This window comes from Plectropomus leopardus, chromosome 2 (genome assembly GCF_026936395.1).
Source record: "Plectropomus leopardus strain MGB_pleo_1.0 chromosome 2, ASM2693639v1, whole genome shotgun sequence".
NCBI classification, from domain to species: domain Eukaryota; kingdom Metazoa; phylum Chordata; class Actinopteri; order Perciformes; family Serranidae; genus Plectropomus; species Plectropomus leopardus.
This window is the reverse complement of record NC_142177.1, coordinates 18,341,699-18,358,608: the sequence shown is the minus strand read 5'-3', so window position 1 is coordinate 18,358,608 and position 16,910 is coordinate 18,341,699. Positions and strand designations below refer to the sequence as shown.

The 16,910-nt window shown below is 42.8% G+C and overlaps 1 protein-coding gene across 4 annotated transcripts in view; it reads right to left on the bottom strand.

Annotated features, from left to right (window-relative positions):
• Positions 1 to 1,071: 1,071 nt before the first annotated feature.
• arhgap46a (Rho GTPase activating protein 46a) overlaps positions 1,072 to 16,910 on the bottom strand; it is a 42,684-nt gene continuing 26,845 nt past the window's right edge. For 3 of the 4 annotated variants that reach the window (XM_042503229.2, XM_088086963.1, XM_042503246.2), the window contains 8 exons: positions 14,480 to 15,920; positions 10,838 to 11,504; positions 10,485 to 10,577; positions 7,046 to 7,119; positions 5,948 to 6,147; positions 5,198 to 5,289; positions 4,307 to 4,476; positions 1,072 to 2,696 (listed from right to left, as the gene is read on the bottom strand). In XM_042503229.2, coding sequence (XP_042359163.1) covers positions 2,502 to 2,696; positions 4,307 to 4,476; positions 5,198 to 5,289; positions 5,948 to 6,147; positions 7,046 to 7,119; positions 10,485 to 10,577; positions 10,838 to 11,504; positions 14,480 to 15,920 — 2,932 coding nt within the window. In that variant the 3' untranslated portion in view covers positions 1,072 to 2,501. The remainder of the gene's footprint in view (positions 2,697 to 4,306; positions 4,477 to 5,197; positions 5,290 to 5,947; positions 6,148 to 7,045; positions 7,120 to 10,484; positions 10,578 to 10,837; positions 11,505 to 14,479; positions 15,921 to 16,910) is intronic. The other variant, XM_042503237.2, reaches the window with a different exon arrangement.

Here is a 16,910-nt window from a genome sequence, read left to right as displayed (position 1 = left end):
CGCTGGCGGACAGGTACAGGACTGCCAGAGAGTGACAGATGACGCAGGTGGCAGTTTTGTGCAGTGATGTGCATAAAAGGACAAACAGTTGAACATGTACAGATGGATGAGTGAGGCTGATGCCGAGTGACACGATGGGAGCGGCTTGTGTTTGTCAACCCTTTCACCTCTCAGATACAAAGGAGCAAAGACTTTCATAACTCTGGACAAATATACTTAAAGGCCTTCTGAGCGCTGTATGTCTAAAGCTGATGCAAGCTTTAGCTGTACAAAAGACACGAGACAGATGGGTCCTCATTTTCTGTCTGATTGTGCAGTTGTTCAGCTTTAGAGGGACTTTCTGAGAAATACTGGCTGAGAAATGCAGACAGTAACCGCCTCTGCTTTCAAGGGATACTTTAAGTTTGCACAGCTGGGTCAAAACAATCAAGGTATCTTATGTAAAATATAAACCAGATAAAACATCCTTTTAAAATGCTTGATTTTAATTTTTATTTACACGCTAATTGTGTGTAAACTTAATTCACCATAATTCATTGGTTTAGCCACCCATTAATATGAGGTGTACACAAATACCATTTGAATGTTATTAACTGTTGCCTAAAGTGAAAAAAATCTACCAATTAATTAAACTTAAGCAAAGTTCGGAGATAAAATAAGAATTCTTTAAAATGTAATTATCACCTACAAATATTGTAGACAAAATCCTGACAGTCTTAAGTGGAGATTATCTGATAAAATCAGCTGCGCCACAGACTCTGTTTATTGAGCTCATTTTGTTACATCAACATTTTATTATTCAACTGATGCATGAAGTGCCCTTTCCAAGCTCAAGTATTGACTTTGTCATGCCAACTAATTAAGAAATACTTCAATTCAGAAATAATTCTTCACAAGAGGCAAATAAAATGTTCTCTAGTGATTTATTTAAAGGCGATCACGTTGTTGCAGTTTCCTGTCAGTGGTCTTTGTTGCATGTTGTCCTCCTCTCACTCGTTTCATGTCTCTCCTCTGCAACTCGCTGTCAGAAATAAAGACAAACTTGCCAACACAAACACAAGACATCTACTCTACAATTGAACAAACCTTTATTTATGGACAGTCAATCCATATTATAACAGGAAGTTATGCAAACACACACATACACACACATGAAGAGTGGTTTGAATCAGTCCTACGTTCAAAAGGCAGGCGGTTACAGCAGAGAAGTGAACAGTTAATTACAAAAACACTTTTTATTGCTCTTTACAGCAACATTTAACTTCACCTTACACCTGGATCAATAGAATACACTTAAGGAGAGTTAATACTATTTACACGCAGGATTTATTTACATCGGCAACGCCTGAGAGGGGACACAAAAAGCTTCACCTACATTCTCATAGAGCTCGACAGCTGAACACTAGTCCGTTCTCAGTACGGGGGGTTTGTGGTAGGTCTGTGAGGGAAGCCATGTACAGTTATCACATCCAACACCCGTTTTATCAGAAGACCTGAGCCAAAATAAACCTACACAGCACAAACAAGAAAGAACACAACTCCAATTCAAATACCTTTTTAATATAGATGATAGAGAATGAGTATTATCAGTTGAATTATCGTCGTCCCACTTCGTTATGACATATTACGACACTCTCGTCTGGCTTCACACGAGTGTTTAGAGTTTTAAAATTGAAGCCTTTCCAGGCTTATTTTTCTTAGGAAATCGCCACCATATGTTATAAAGAGCTTTCAGCACACATCCATCCAGTTTGTACTTTGAAATGAAGCTCTGCACTCACTCAGAATAGTAGCGGCGGCTTCTTGTGTCTCGTAAAATGAAATACGAGGAGACCAGCTATCAGTACAACTACTCAAAACAGCACAGGCAAGCTTATTAATAAGACACCATTACAAGAGTTCTTTTTTATATTTTCATCTTTTCTGTACATGATAAAAAAAGGCTGTGTCTTTCATTCACACTGACAATCACACACACACACACACACACACACACACACACACACACACACACACACACACACACACACACACACACACACTTGAATGAAACCAGAACGTTAATAAAAAGCAGCGTGTCGACACTGCTGTCTTTAGGTTTGCTGTGCAGGTGAATACTTGTGAAGTAAATATTGTAAGACTTTCACTTTACACATTTGTCCTGTGAAACTGTAGTACTACCCCATTCAGTAAGAAATGAAAGGTGTTTTCACATGCAGCGGTTAGAAAATGTCATTAAAGTGAGTCACTTTAAAGTCATCACTGTTGATTTTAGTATCAAAAACACAGTGAAGGTGATGTGTGTTGTCTCTCAGTAAGAAAGCAGGTGAGAGTGAGGCTCCACAGTCTGTTTTCACACTGCTTGTGTTGTAAGAAGTGTAATATCTCACCCCGAGAGTTTCCAGTGTGGTCTGAACAGAGACAGTGTTTATGCATGATTGTAAATGTGTAACCGGAGACGCCGATTCAGCACCTGAGGGGAGCTCTGCAGTTCACAGTGTCTACACCACCCCTTCGATGAAACTGGTCTCCAGGTGGACGATTAGCATTCTCAGGAAGGACATCTCCTTGCGCGTGTTTTCAAAGATGATCCGGGGGTCGTCGGATTGGCATCGAAGGCAGTTAGGGGCCATCACCATGGCCAGGTTGTTCACATCCATCTTGGTTATCGCCACGTTGGATGGCTGAGCAAAAACCTAGAGATAAATATCAGAATGTAAGGAGAGAGGAAGCAATGAGTGAAGCTGACTACAGAGTGACCTTTGAACTGCAATGAGTAATGTATGAGTCACAGTCAGTTATCCAGGATCTCAAATGTATTCTTCACTTTAAATGTTTGTGTGCAGCAGTCCAACATGAGGCTCATCTTCCATGTAGAGGTTAGTTTGAATGGAGATTTTGTTGTCAAACAATGGTGAGGTTTAGTTTTGTTGTGTCTGTAGGACTTGTGACCGTGATGAAAATGGAGTAGAAGTGCTGCTTCGTGATCTCACAGCTGCTTTCCAGATACTTTCGGTGTGATGTGTATATTTTAACTTGTGTAGGGCTTTTTGCAAGGGATGAGTATATCCTCAATGAAAAAAATATAATATGCAAGACTCCTTCAAAAATAATTTAAGGCACACTAAAGGGTTTGCGCAAAATTAAAATGCCTTTATTTTACATGGCAGTATATATTTAAAATTACCAGCACGTTGCAACTTACACACGTTTTATTCAGGGATGTTGTCAGCAGCTGGCAATTTTAATTACACACTGCCATTTAACATAAAGACATTTTAATTATGCACCAGTCCTACACCATGTCCTGGATTGTTTTTGAACGTCGAAAAAAGCCCTGACAGAGAAGGCGTTTTTTAAAAACTTGAAACACAAAGTAGCAATCTAAACTAAAATTAGTGTAATTCTTTTGAAGGCTATTGTTTGCATTTGTTTTCATTCACTGAAAAGCCCCCCAAAAAAACCTTAAAGAAAAATCTAATGAATTTTGAAACACCATACAAAATAAAAAGACAAAAGCTAAAATCATTTGCTGCTGAGTTTGAATTTTGATTTTCTTGTCCTCCTAAGTTTAAGTGCCTCAATTTCTTGTTTTAGTTTTAAGTTCAGTAAAGATATACTATGCATAATTTTCCGAAAACAACAACATCAACAAAACAATGTATTGATTCAGATAGAAGTAATCCCTCTCAAACATCTTTACTTTTGACCCACTAGAAGTGTGTGGAAGAAGTGTATTTATCTGCAGACACTCTGCCCTCTGCCTGTATTTTCTCCCAGTTTTCTACATTCTGGATGTAAAGGCCCCACAGGTGAGGTGGGGACTTCATAAAAAGGTATCAACCAGGTGCCAGATCGTAAACAGCACGCATCCAAAGGAAGCTACAAAAATTGCAGACACAGCGCCAAAAAATGCAAATTTAGCAAGGTAAAATGCCAAGCAGACAACGCTCGTTCTCTCTCGCTTCGCACTCTCCAAAATGAGAGTGAATGTGGGGTTGACTTTCACTTTCACTGGGAATAATGGCAACATTATTTTGCCTTCAGGGCAAATACATGATTACATCAAGGTGTGTGTGTGTGTGTGTGTGTGTGTGTGTGAGAGAGAGAGAGAGAGAGAGAGAGAAAAGGTAACATGGTGTTTCTTCTTTAAAACACACTTAACATGGAAACAAAAGAAAAGCACAGGGGCAGACACTTAGCAGATATTGTCATAATGGTATGGTGCTGGTGGAATATGGACCCTGGTTGCAGTGAATTATGGGTAAGGGCTGTGTTTATAAGTCTCTGTCAACATGTGAGTTACCTGCAGGAAGTGGATGAAGTAGCAGAGCACCAGCCTGTTGAGCTCAGGCAGAGACTGAACCACAGCGATGGCTGCTACTGGGTCGTCGCAGTTACTGACGCACTGCTTGTAGAAGTTCATTGGGATGAGAGGCTCCTCCAGCTCCCGGTACCACAGCTTCATTAGAGAGGCTGAACGAAACAAACATACTCTCAGTGTTCATTTTCAGTCTCAACAAATTCACACAGACGCACAATAACAACCAAATACATCAATCTACAAGTGACAGATGACAAGGTTAAAGTAGAGAGGGTATATGAAATCAAATTTCTTGGTGTGATAATGGACCACAAAATATGTTGGAAATCAAATCCTGGGTAAAGCAAAGCATGTTCTGAATCAAAAATCACCTTATATCCTGTATTGTTCATTTGTATTAACTTATTGAAATTACTGTGTGGAGGTGTGAGGTAACATATACAAAAAACTTCTCTCAAACCATTATATACACACAAAAAAGAGCCATAAGGATAATTAACAGCGTAGGATTTACAGACATACTAACATGTTGTTTTTTGAGTCGGGTATCTTAAGTTCATTAATGTTGTGAAATTGCAAACTGCTCAAATAATGTATAAAGCGACATATATGATATACAGTTGTATATAATGAAAAATTTTTGTGTTTCCATCTGTGGAGTGAAACTGCGGAATAGTTTGAAAAAGGAACAGCAGAGATGTACAAACATTATGTGATTTTAAATAAATAAATATATACATAAATAACACACACACACACATATATACATATATGCACATACATACACTTTTATTTATTTATCTATATATATATATATATATATATATATTATATTATTATTATTATATATTACATCGATCAATCAATCCTCACCAGGAACGTTGGGGTCAGAGAGATTTTCTGGGATCCTCCACTGATCTACTTGGAGCTTCAAAGCATTCACCTCATCAATGTCTCCAGGCACTCTGAAAACAAAACATGTCAGTTACACATGGTGGCCACAAGAGGGACCTCTGTTTCTATCACTACAGATTCTTCATGCCCTGTGGCAAAGCTATTACTCATGAACGCCCAATTGGCTTCAAATGTGGCCTGGTGGCCGACAGTTTTCTGTTCTTTGTTTGCAGTACTTCTTTGGAACAAAACAAAAACAAACATCACAAAACCAAACAACACACTGCTCAGGAAAGAACCGTGTAGGAGCGGAGTTTCACAGGGAGATCCTCGTATAGTGCATTTGACGAAAGGCAACACGTTTTTAAACAAGTCAGGATGTTTCAGAGCCACATTTGCTGGAGAAAACCCTACACAAACACTCAGCCGTGTAGTTCCCACGTGCTTGTAAGCTCAGGCAGTAATGTAAACACGTATTACCGAGTATCAAATTAAACAGCGCTGGTCTCAGGAGCAAAGCAGGGCTGTGTTTGTTCTGCTGTCTGTTGTGTGTACTGTACACAGGGAGAGCCTACTTTGAAATGCAGTGATACCGGAGACCACACACATGTTGTTTATACACTCTGTACATACAATAAAGCACACACAGTACACAAGATCCCCTTCTAATTTCTTAGACTCCACCTCTCACTCTCTGCTCAAGTCAAGGCATGTCATTGGCTCTCTTACCTGAAGATGCCCTCCGTCTGAGCTCCGCCCAGAGCCAGAACATACTGGGAGAGCTGAACCTGCACCCAGGGCAGTTTCCTGTCGGGGAAGAGCTCGCTCTGCCTCTCCATCACCTCCTCCAGAGAGCTGCCGAACAGGGAGGGAGTGACGATGGCCCGCCTGCTGTGGTCGATCTCTTCCAGTGTGGGCTTACGTAGACCCTGAAGGGGCGAGAGGCGAGAAGAGGACAAGATTTACTACCTGTGTATGTCAGGGACGATGATACTAATCATGTCTGTGTGTGCAGCTGCGCTACTATGACTGGGTCTGTATTTATGTCTCTCTACCTGTGACTGTGTCTGTGTGCCTGTAATTATGTCTCTCTCTGTGATGGTATCAGGGATGACACAGATAGAAATCAAATCCTTCAAACTGATATGTCCTATTTTTATCTTGTGAAAGTGGCACAGTGGTGGATGAAGTACCATAAAGCCATACTTGAGTAAAAGTACAGATATCTTACCACAAAATGACTTTAGGAGAAGGTAAGAAGCCACCTATTAGAATATAACTAAAGTAAAAGTCTTAAAAGTATCAAACATTTACTCAACTTCAGTATCAAGTATCAAAAGTAATTTTGTGGTATTTAATGTACTTACGTATTAGAAGTAAAAGTGCAAGTATATGTTGTTAATGAAAAAGCAAGTTTGAATTTTGAGAATTATGAAGTTTATTTCTTCATAACATATACTTCCTTAAAACGGAGCGTACATTACACTCGAAGAAAAACAAGGTCTTATTTACAACTTAAAGAAAAACAAAATCAAGTTTTTCCTTTCCTCCCAATCCTTAATTTGTCCGTCGATCCCCTCCTTCCTTGCTTCCTTATATTTTAGTAACTGACTGAAATGCATGGGGGAAATGTAGTGGAGTAAAAGCAAACATTTAGGAAAAGTAGTGGAGTAAAACTAAGAGTTTACAGATATATAAAAACTCAAGTAAAGTACAAATACTCACAAAAAGTAAAGTACTGTAACAAAGTAATATTACGTCATTACATTACACGACTGTGGCGTAATTCTGATCATCTAAAGGCTCTTTTACATTTTTTTAGCTTACCTTTTTACCTCCGGTGATCGCCACCTTCTGCAGCTTCCGATGGCAGAACTTTGCATATGTGCTGATTGGCAGACCTGGTGGTTGACAGGAGAGAAAAATTTAGGACTGAGAAACCATGAAACCAAAGTGCACACCAAACACTACGCACACTCGTTATGTCCCAATGTAAAACCCTGCAGCGTTAAACATTAGTCAACACACAAAATAATAAATGATTTACATTCTTTCCCACAAACAGAGAAAACGGTGTGTTTTTTTTCCCACAGATGTCACATAGCGTATGAGAGGCAGGCAGTTGTAATTGGAGATCCGTGTTGACGGTGTGATTCTGGCATATGGGGATTAGAGCAGGTTGGGCTAAACTGTCAGGCTGAGGGAAGATTTACTGCTGTTGAACAAAAGCTTTAGAGACAGGATCCGGCCTACGCATCCACAGCTCAGGTGATTCATCGGAGTACACAGACATGAAGGCCTCCGAACAGAAAGAGAAACACAGAGGCTCCCTGTCTGCTACTGGCTTTAAGTAGCTACTGTAGTGCCCAGATCTATTTCGGAAGCTCACTGCGTTGGAAAAACACAGTGCTGTTATTTTGAGGCGGGATGTCCATCAGAGACACAAGCTATGGAAGAACCTGATCTGTCCCAAAACAGTTGGAGATTCTCTACACATCTAGTTCTTAAAAAACATGTGAACCCATCCAAACAAACACACAAAAAAACTCATATTGCATTGCGACTGCAATATGAGTCATAAATAGTCATTTTTGCACCAAGTTATTTTGCAACTGCAAGAGCAGGTTTAGCTCAAGGAAAGGACAGAGTCTCTATGTATCTTATGAAAGGGGACAAAGTCATATTAAACTTTTTCTGAGATCCTCCTACTGAAGATCTACATTTTTTTTCTAATTTGAGGGCGCTCTTCATCTTTCTGATACGTTTTATAAATGAGGGCTTTATTGATTTCCAATTCAGTGGAATGATATGGCGTGCTAAGAGATGCAAATGCTACAGCTTTTTTCTGTTTGTCAGCTAAGTTCACTTCTGATTTTGTCACACAAAAATTGACAGTGATAGGATTGAGGTCAAGTGTCTAGCCACACAGTTGTTAGAGGGATTTGAAAATAGGGTTCCAAAAGTATATGAGTGCTGGACATGCCCAGAACATGTGGCCCAGAGTGGGAGGACGTGATTTTTGCTGATGCCTGCACAAAACAAGCATGTTTCCTAACATCTGGAATATCACTTGTAGACTGGAGCATCGCTGAAGGACTATAATGCTTCATTTAGAATGCTTGTTGTGACAAACCTTACATTTTTCAAAAATTTGCAGCTCCAGAAATTTCGATATTGCACTTGGCCATAATGTAATTTCGATAATGTTTCGATTAATTGTGCAGCTCCAGTGCACTTGTGAAAAAAATCATCCCTATGTTTCATCGCTGTGGTAACTCTGGTTTACACCAAACATTCAGCTCTCATGGGGTCTATTCCCATTCCCAGAATCTCCACTGCATCAGTTACCTGAGCCACAGCCAGATGTACAAACCCACAGATGGGTTTTTAAAAAGAAACAAACACTTCCCAACATACAGTCAAAGCCCCCAGATTTATGGCAAACAGGTGACTCCCATGCATGCTAACAACTGCTAATCTGACCGAGTTCAACCATAATTATGTCTAATTAGAGAGATCATACCAATAATTTGCCCTTGATCTTGGCAAAGATGGCCTATTTTTCCCAGGGCTCCCAACATAGAGGCTGCATACTTACTCACAGAAAAGCAAGAGTGCAGAGCCCCTGTGCTGCAGCGAGGAAGGGTTTAAACAGAAATGGTTGGTCTAAATTTACATCAGGCTTGACGCCATGAAAACAACAAAACCAGGCAACCAAAGCCCAGGAGAAATATGAGCTCGTTAGGAGCTTGAGTGTACTGTACCAGGACGAGTACAGCAGGACACCTGTCCACACATGCGCCGAAGCTAAACTTGACAACAACAAAACTGAGCCATAAAAGCGGGAGTCAACAACATTTATCCAGCTAACAGCTAACATTTACCAAACACTGTGGGGGACAGACTTTCAAACAAAAGAAGAAAAAATGACATTTACTTAGGCCAAATAAGCCTATTATTGCTTAACATTTTCACTTTCTTACAAAACTCTGTTATGTTGTTATTGTTATTGTTATTGTTATTACTCTGTATCAGTGTGAACAGACTCCTGAAAAACATGGAAAATGATAACTAGATAATGAAATGTTAAATAAGCATGTGAAAAAAAAGTTAAATGAGCACGATGAGTTTTCCATTCTTGCATGAAGATGTGTTATAAAACAGCACTCTGCCCATAAAAGACATGGAATTTGTTTGGGCTTCATCCAGGGCTGGGTGACATGAATAAAATATCACAATATTTTTTTAAACACCGAATACCTCAATATCAATATTGTGCTCACTGGACCTTTATAGGATGTCAAGGGGACAACCTCAGTCTCATCTTGGGTATTATCTCTAAGGCAAGTGTATACTAATCAAAGTTCTGGCTGTAAACAGATGCCAGGCCTCGAGCCCAAAGAACTCCATTTCCAAGTCCACATCAAATCTGGCTTGAAAAGAAGCCTCCAGTTCCCACATGCAACTCCTACTCCTGCTGCTCACAGCTGTTCATTGCTCTGGTCAGACACAATGTACATGTCCCAGCTCCTCCATCCATCAAGCAAACAGCAGCTCTCATTATGCTGTTTTTATACATGTGAGACTTTTGTTTTCTTTCTGGCTTTCATCAAGATTCCTCTCTCTGAAGACCTTTAGACTTAGTCAGAAATGTTCAGTAGGCAGTAACCTCTGAGTCAGTTGGAGCCTGAGTCACTGAGGCACAATGTGTGAGGCCACTGCTGTGGTGTCTACTGTGAGGTGCTTGGGTTCCTCTCTGGTGACATCATCGTCAGAGCTGGCAGTGTGGGCTGCCCTAATGAGGGCGCGTGGCGATGAGTAGGTATCCCCTTAAATGACCGTCTGACATGCAAGTGGCAAGAGAGACCGCTAACATGATTCATAGTGTGGTCCTTTGTGCGCGTACAGAACATTCTGAAATTCTCATCCTACATTTTTTTTTTCTTCAGCTCAACTTTCTGTGAAACCCATTCATTGTGTCTACAAGCACATCAGCATGTACTCCTCTGACAAACTGCACAGTGCTGAATTTTCCATCCCACTCAAGAGGGGTCGCTCTACAGGGAGCGATATGTTAGATTTGTAATGGCTTGCACTGTTTAGACGGCTTTTGAAGAAAGTAGAAAAACATCTTTGGGGCTCTCTCCCCTGCCTACGTTGTGTTCTGTCAAACAGATACATTTGTGCAAATGGGAAATACTGTGGATCCGATGTTCTGAAAGTGATATTTTGGACTGACAAACAAGTAAATGAACAAAAGATTTACCTTCTTCCTCATCTGTATTCTGTTTCCGCTTCTTTCGGGACTTTGAATTCTTCTTCAGCTTCAGTTCCTGCTGTTCCAAGATGAACTGAGTCACTATGAAACAGAAGACAGCAAGGGTCAGATCTTCTGACGGTCAACTGTACACAAGGCCGACACTCAGATTATTGAGCTAATCCAAAACAACACTGGGTTTTCTAGCATGATTATAGTGACTAAATGAAAAAACAATTTTAAAAGGAAAATAGATAGGGAAGAAAATGTGATTTAAAAAAAAAAAGAAATATCTCTTTGGCTCTACATAAACAAACTATCACACAACACAGGGAGGTACAGAAGAAAGAAAGGTGACCCACCCTGCTGCTCAGTCTGAGACTCACATTTCTTGTCGCTGGTGGGCTCCGTGTGTCTCTGGATGTAGCCCTCCAGGTAGCAGCGGAACTTGGGCGAGGGGGCAAAGAACGCCAAGCTGACAGCCATCAGCTCCCAGCCTGCTGCCAAGCTCCTGGGAGTGGCGTTGCCAGTGGTCTGCCTCACCAGCTGTACGTACAGCTCGTCCCGCAGCCCTGGCATGTCCCAGCACTTGGTGACAATGAGCAGGGCACAGTGACGGCGGTCCAGACGTGACGGTCTGTCTCCCATGTAGGCCTGCACCAGTTTAAACATCTCGCAGGCTTCCTTCCTGACGGCGCGGTTGCTGGTAACTAGCATGGGCTTTTTGATGGAGCCGCGGTTCCACGACAGCATGTTGGCGATGGAGACACGGCGGCGGAACAGGCCTTGCGTGTGCATGTTGAGGTGCTTGCTGGCCCAGTCTTCCATGCCCATGTCGGGGGGTGGTGGCTGCCGCAGGGTGGCATACGAGAGCTGGTAAGAAGATCCCCGTGCTCTTCCTCCCGCCCCATCACCTCCCTCCCTGTTGTCATGGCTGGCAGGACGGTGAGGGCCCAGGGAAGCCGTCCGCCCATCCACCATGCCCTTCTTCCTGCTCTCCAACTGAGCCTGCAGTTCTAGGGTGCCGGCCTGCAGAAGTACAAGAAGTGGACATGAGAAAGAGAAGATGAGTTGTACAGAGAAGGAAGAGGGCGGATAGAAGACTCAGAGGGAGGTGAGGCGGGGTGCAGCAGAGGTACAAACTGTGTATGTGCAGCTGCAGAGTCTCCACTGTGTCACACTAGGAGCTGTGCTGCCTTCCGCCTACCGTGCTCTGCTCTGCAGTGCTAGGGCTCGAGGGGGAGTCGTTGCAGGAATGGCACATTCATTTCCTGATTCCAGAGAAGAATCAGGGTTCCCAAACATTTTTACCAATATAATTTTAAAACTTTTCCATAAGTTTTCCCATAATCCTTCAACTTGCTTCCATTAAGTTATTTATGTAGTTTAAAATGTGTAGGTTTATATTGAGATACAGCCATACATTATTAACACACACTTTTGTGGAGAAACAAATTGCTGGCATTTGCTAATTTTACTCGCTTCTAAGACATTCTCACCGCCAACTAGCTGCTTTTGCAAATAGACCAGATCTGAACATATTGGTACTTGCCGATTTGGTTTATGTGTATTGTGTGATACTATTGTATTACAATAGTCACATAGCGCAGCACTAGATTTTAAATAAGTAATACAAGGAACATTTTCCATATAATGATAGACATGTTTTGGGAATTTTTATGAACAGATTTAAAAAAACAACAGCCAAAACAATGTATATTTTAAACTTTTCCACGACATTCTGTTAATTCCGAACCATTTCCAGGACCAGAAAACAATTTTTCTTATTTCCTAATTTTTCCAGCAATTTAATGATCGCAGGAACCCTGAAGAATTGTACTAGGAAAGAAATCTCCAAATTCTTTTGAACCCTAGTCTCAGGAGCAGGTGAACAGATAGTGGCAAAATAGTCGTTGCTCCTTCCTCCACCAGGCCCCCCCTTCCTGCAAAACCAAAGCTATGCTCTAGACCTCCCTGTGATCCCTGCGGTGGAGTTTATGACTGTAAGGAGCACTTCATGTCCCTTAATAGAGAAAGCCAGTAACCCAGATATGCTCTGCAAACAGCCAGGAACAACACCAAACCTGTGCCAGAATCAAAGCTCAAATTTACTAATGGAACATTAAAACACATCTACATGGCTTTTCAATGAGACCCTGATGTAATATGGAGCTCTCAAGTGCCAGACAAGCTGGACTTCACATTTTGGTTTCTCAATCAAATGAAGCAGATGTGAGGCTTGGCTTTGGCGGAGAGTTTGTACGGTCGTGCAGAGTTGATGTTTTTTTTTTTTAAATAGCTGAAAGAGGTCAACTGCAGAAGATCGAATGAAACAAAGTACGTGTTAAACTACAGTACAGGCATGTAAAACTTAAAAGCTCCAGCACAGGATTGTCATTTAGTCATACTATGGACTGAGATGAAGCAGTGCAATAGTGGAAAATTGTTGCAATTTAAAGACACATGAATTATTCATATTCTTTGTGGAAATGGTCGGTTTCTGTGCATCCTTTGAACAAGCTGGTAAAGGTCTTTCAGCGGGAACAGAATGTTCAAATATGGAAATATAGAGCTACTTATACATAGAATAGCATAATGTGTGTGTGTGTGTGTGTGTGTGTGTGTGTGTGTGTGTGTGTGTGTGTGTGTGTGTGTGTGCATGCGTGTGTGTGTGTGTGTGTCTGAGTGATACAACAGCAGGTCTGAAAAACATTCCAGGACAGACTTAGGGGGCCCACTCTGTGCTCCTTGGCTGTTGTCTAACATGCTTAAAGTGCAGTTGTACTAATACGCCTTGGTACCGGCCTGCCTCCTCCTTTTCCTCGTCCTCATCTTTCTGCCAAGGCTGGGCCATATGGGCCTCAGTGGCCCTCCTTCCTGACTGAGGGAAGCCATGTCCTGAATCTCTCTGGCCTGGCATGGACCCTAGATCCCCAAGCACAGAGCTGGCATATGAGTATACAGCACCTGCAGTGCGGGGCAGATGGACGATGGTAAGAGGATGACAGGTAATGCTGGGACTGTGGCCATTACCATGAGCGGTGCCCAGTCTGCCCACTGCCTAATGTCCTGGGGACATTTAGGCACTCAAGACTGGAATGTAAAAAGTATTACTCACAAAATGCTCTGTGTTCTTTTCAAAGAGACAGATTAGCTGTACTGTTTTCATCCTACAGCTCCCCGTTGAATCAAACATTCATTATTATAGTTGCAGAGGTGCAGTGGGACCGCTTCTGTAAACAACGCTATAATGTATGGAGGTAAGGGGTGTGATTCTGTTGCAAGAGGGGATTTGAAGATTAGAGGAAGCAGATCTTGGAACTGGCTCCACATGCTGCTACTTATGTAACTGTTTTTAGAAGTCAAATAGTTCTTTCATCTTCGATCATGTGCATATTTTGTAAGGACCCTTGAAGGCTAGATAAGCCATCAGCACTGACTCCTGTACATGTGTCTCTTTGTATGTTAGAGTTCTGCAAAGTCCAAATATAACCAAATCTGTTGTGTTGTCTGATCTGCCCCAATAAAGGAATATTTCTGTCACACAATCTGGCCATTCTTTCACTTACAGCCTTCTGAGGACTAGACACACTCAACAATGCAAGAGCAGCAGCTAAAAATTCCCATACGTGTAGATGCTATATTCAGGAATGACTTGGCCTCATTTGATGCAGTGAGACTTAATTCTTTTCTTATCTGATGGTTAATCTGGAGGTATAACATTATCAGAGCAAGTGCTTCCAGACAAAACAAAGCTGAATCCAAGTAAATGGACCACACAGTAACACAGACACAGCTGAGCTCTTTATCACAACAGAAAGTGTAATATTTGATAAGCTATTCTTTTGCAATCCCTATTTTGTTTTTGTTTGTTTTTCACCATTTTCTTTCTCGTTTTAAGACTTTTTAAGGATACGCATGAACCCTGACACAGACAGACAGACAGATACACACACACACACACACACACACACACACACACACACACCAGGGGGTGGGTTTACCTGGGAGGGCGGTCCTGGGGTTTCTGGTGAGGACAGACTGGCCTGGCTATTCACGCTCATCTCCAAGGTGTCCACCTTTTCATAGGTCCTTTTCTGTCTCCCTGGTATCTCCAGAGGGGTCAGTGCAGGGTTGCCATGGCTACCTGCCCTACTCAGTGACCGGGGTGCCCCAGGGAGTTCCTCTCCTGATGCACACCTGCCCGCTGACATCCCTCCCCCTCCTCCGTACCACCTGAGTGAGTCCGCAGGGGAGCGCGTCCGAGGTACAACAACCCTCTCCCCCATTTCCGGGTCCAGCCCCGCTCTCACCTCCCTCATGGTGTTGGACCGACTCACCACCTCTCTCATCTCAGCCATGAGCCTCTCATTGAGGGCACACAGCTCCCCGCTGCTGCCCACCGACCCTGGCCTGCCTCCTGCACCGCCACCAGCTCCCACCCTCCTCCTGCTCTTTCTTCTCAGACTTGGGGAGGGGCCGGTGGAGTAACCAGAGTCTTGATAGTTTGCTGTAGCCTGGGGGATGGAGGAAGGGAAGTCCTGCGAGGCCTGGCTGCTCTGCCTGCTGTGTCGTGCCTCCATGGCCCGCTGAACAGTGGCCTCGAGGACCCGCCAGCTTTGCTTCTTGTCCAGTGTACTTGGGCCTGGGGTCCCGGGCTCTCTGTCCCTCAACTGGCTGCGAGCCTGGGGCAAAGAGTGGGCCTGAGCCTGGGGATGTGGCTGCGGCTGGGTGAGGACAGGATCCTGCCTGGAGGTCGGGGAAGGGGTGCGTGTGGGTACAGGAGAACCAGATATGAGCCCCTGTTTGGGGTCGACGTTGATCATGTGCTTGATGCACTCCAGACCAGCTGGGCTGTAGTCAGAGGACGAGGCATTCCTTCTGTGTCTGGACCCTGGATGAGAAGAACCAGGGTGCTGGAGGTGTCTGGGTTTTTGGAGGCTATGGGTAGGTGTCAGGCGAGACAGAGGTTGTCCGTTGTACAGGTGCGCCCCCTCTACCTCCATGTCTGTTGGGGGTTCATCATATATGGGACATTCTGAAACTGGCTCGTCATAGATTGGGGTAGAGCAACCATACTGGGGAGAGACGGGGCACGGTGTGCTGGTCTGCGACCTGTGAAGGAGCGGACTGGGGTGGCTCCCATCTGATGGCACCAAACAAAAGCTTCCATTGCTGGCTTTTCTCAGGTGATGGGCTTGACGTGTGTCAGTTGCCATTTTGCCAGAAGGGGCCGTTTTATATCCCTGGGTTGAGCTCAAGTGTCCTCCCTGGGTCTTGTTGCCAGAGGGGTGCAGAGTGAAGGTGCTGGATTTGCTGTGTGCACTGTTCTGGAGGTGCTGCGGCTGTGAGGCTGGGATGGGTTGGCTCCGGCTCATACTGTTCACCTTCACCAACATGGCTGCCTTAGATCCAGGTGCAGGTTGCCATCTTTGAGAGGCATCCCTAAAAAGAGGGAGAACATAAACAGAATGAGATTAAAGCAACAAAGTACAGTGGAAACCACTGTGTCAGTGATCACATTTATCTGGGGTGAAATACATCACTATAAGTGGATGATTGCTATAACCTTTTTTTAATTGCCTTATTTCTCATGCAGGTAAACATCTATGAAATTCGTACATACTTTTAACATCAACAGAGTATAAAATGATGAAACGAACAGTTTCACCGTGAATGTTTGTAAACACGGTACAGCTCTTTCACACGCTTGTCAACAGATGCACGTTTACAAAAATGGTAGCTTTGGGAGTGCAAATGTGCAACACAGCCACTTTTTCGTGGTGATTTCAGTGCATTTTTTTTATCTTTTAACAGGCCTGAAAATAACCTGGACTTTTAACACAAATGTGTTAAACTACCTCTGTTTTGTTAGTCAGCTCATGCACTGCCTGGAAAAGTCATTTCAGAAACTTGTCCATTGATGCCTGGATCGTGGTTTTGTCCAAAACCAAGTCCACTTCTTTTGCAAAGCAATGCAAAAGGTCAAAGTTGTTGATCAGACCAGTCTTTAAAATGTAGACTGCATTTTCATCTCAGCCCGAGATAGCACAAGGGTCTCCTCCTCATTACCAACAACATTGGTACCCAAACCAAATCACTGTCTCACCTCTGTGACAATGAGGAACACCAAGATTTCCTACTGCATCCTGTTGACTCTCTTTCAGATGTTTGTCACAAGCTCCATAGAGATCACATCTTTCTCTGAGAGCAAATTAGTTTTCAGTCATCTTTTCAGTGTGCTCATATCCCCGGTCTCAGATCCTAGCCATCAGCAGAAGCAGACAACTTAGCACCTGAGGCAAAATTTAAAAATGAAATAAAATTACATAATTTTTCTTTTGTTTCCATATGTTTTCATGTATGAAAAGGCCCAAAATAAACACTGTAAGTGGACTGCTTGATTACTATAAATGGTTATCTAAACAGCATTTG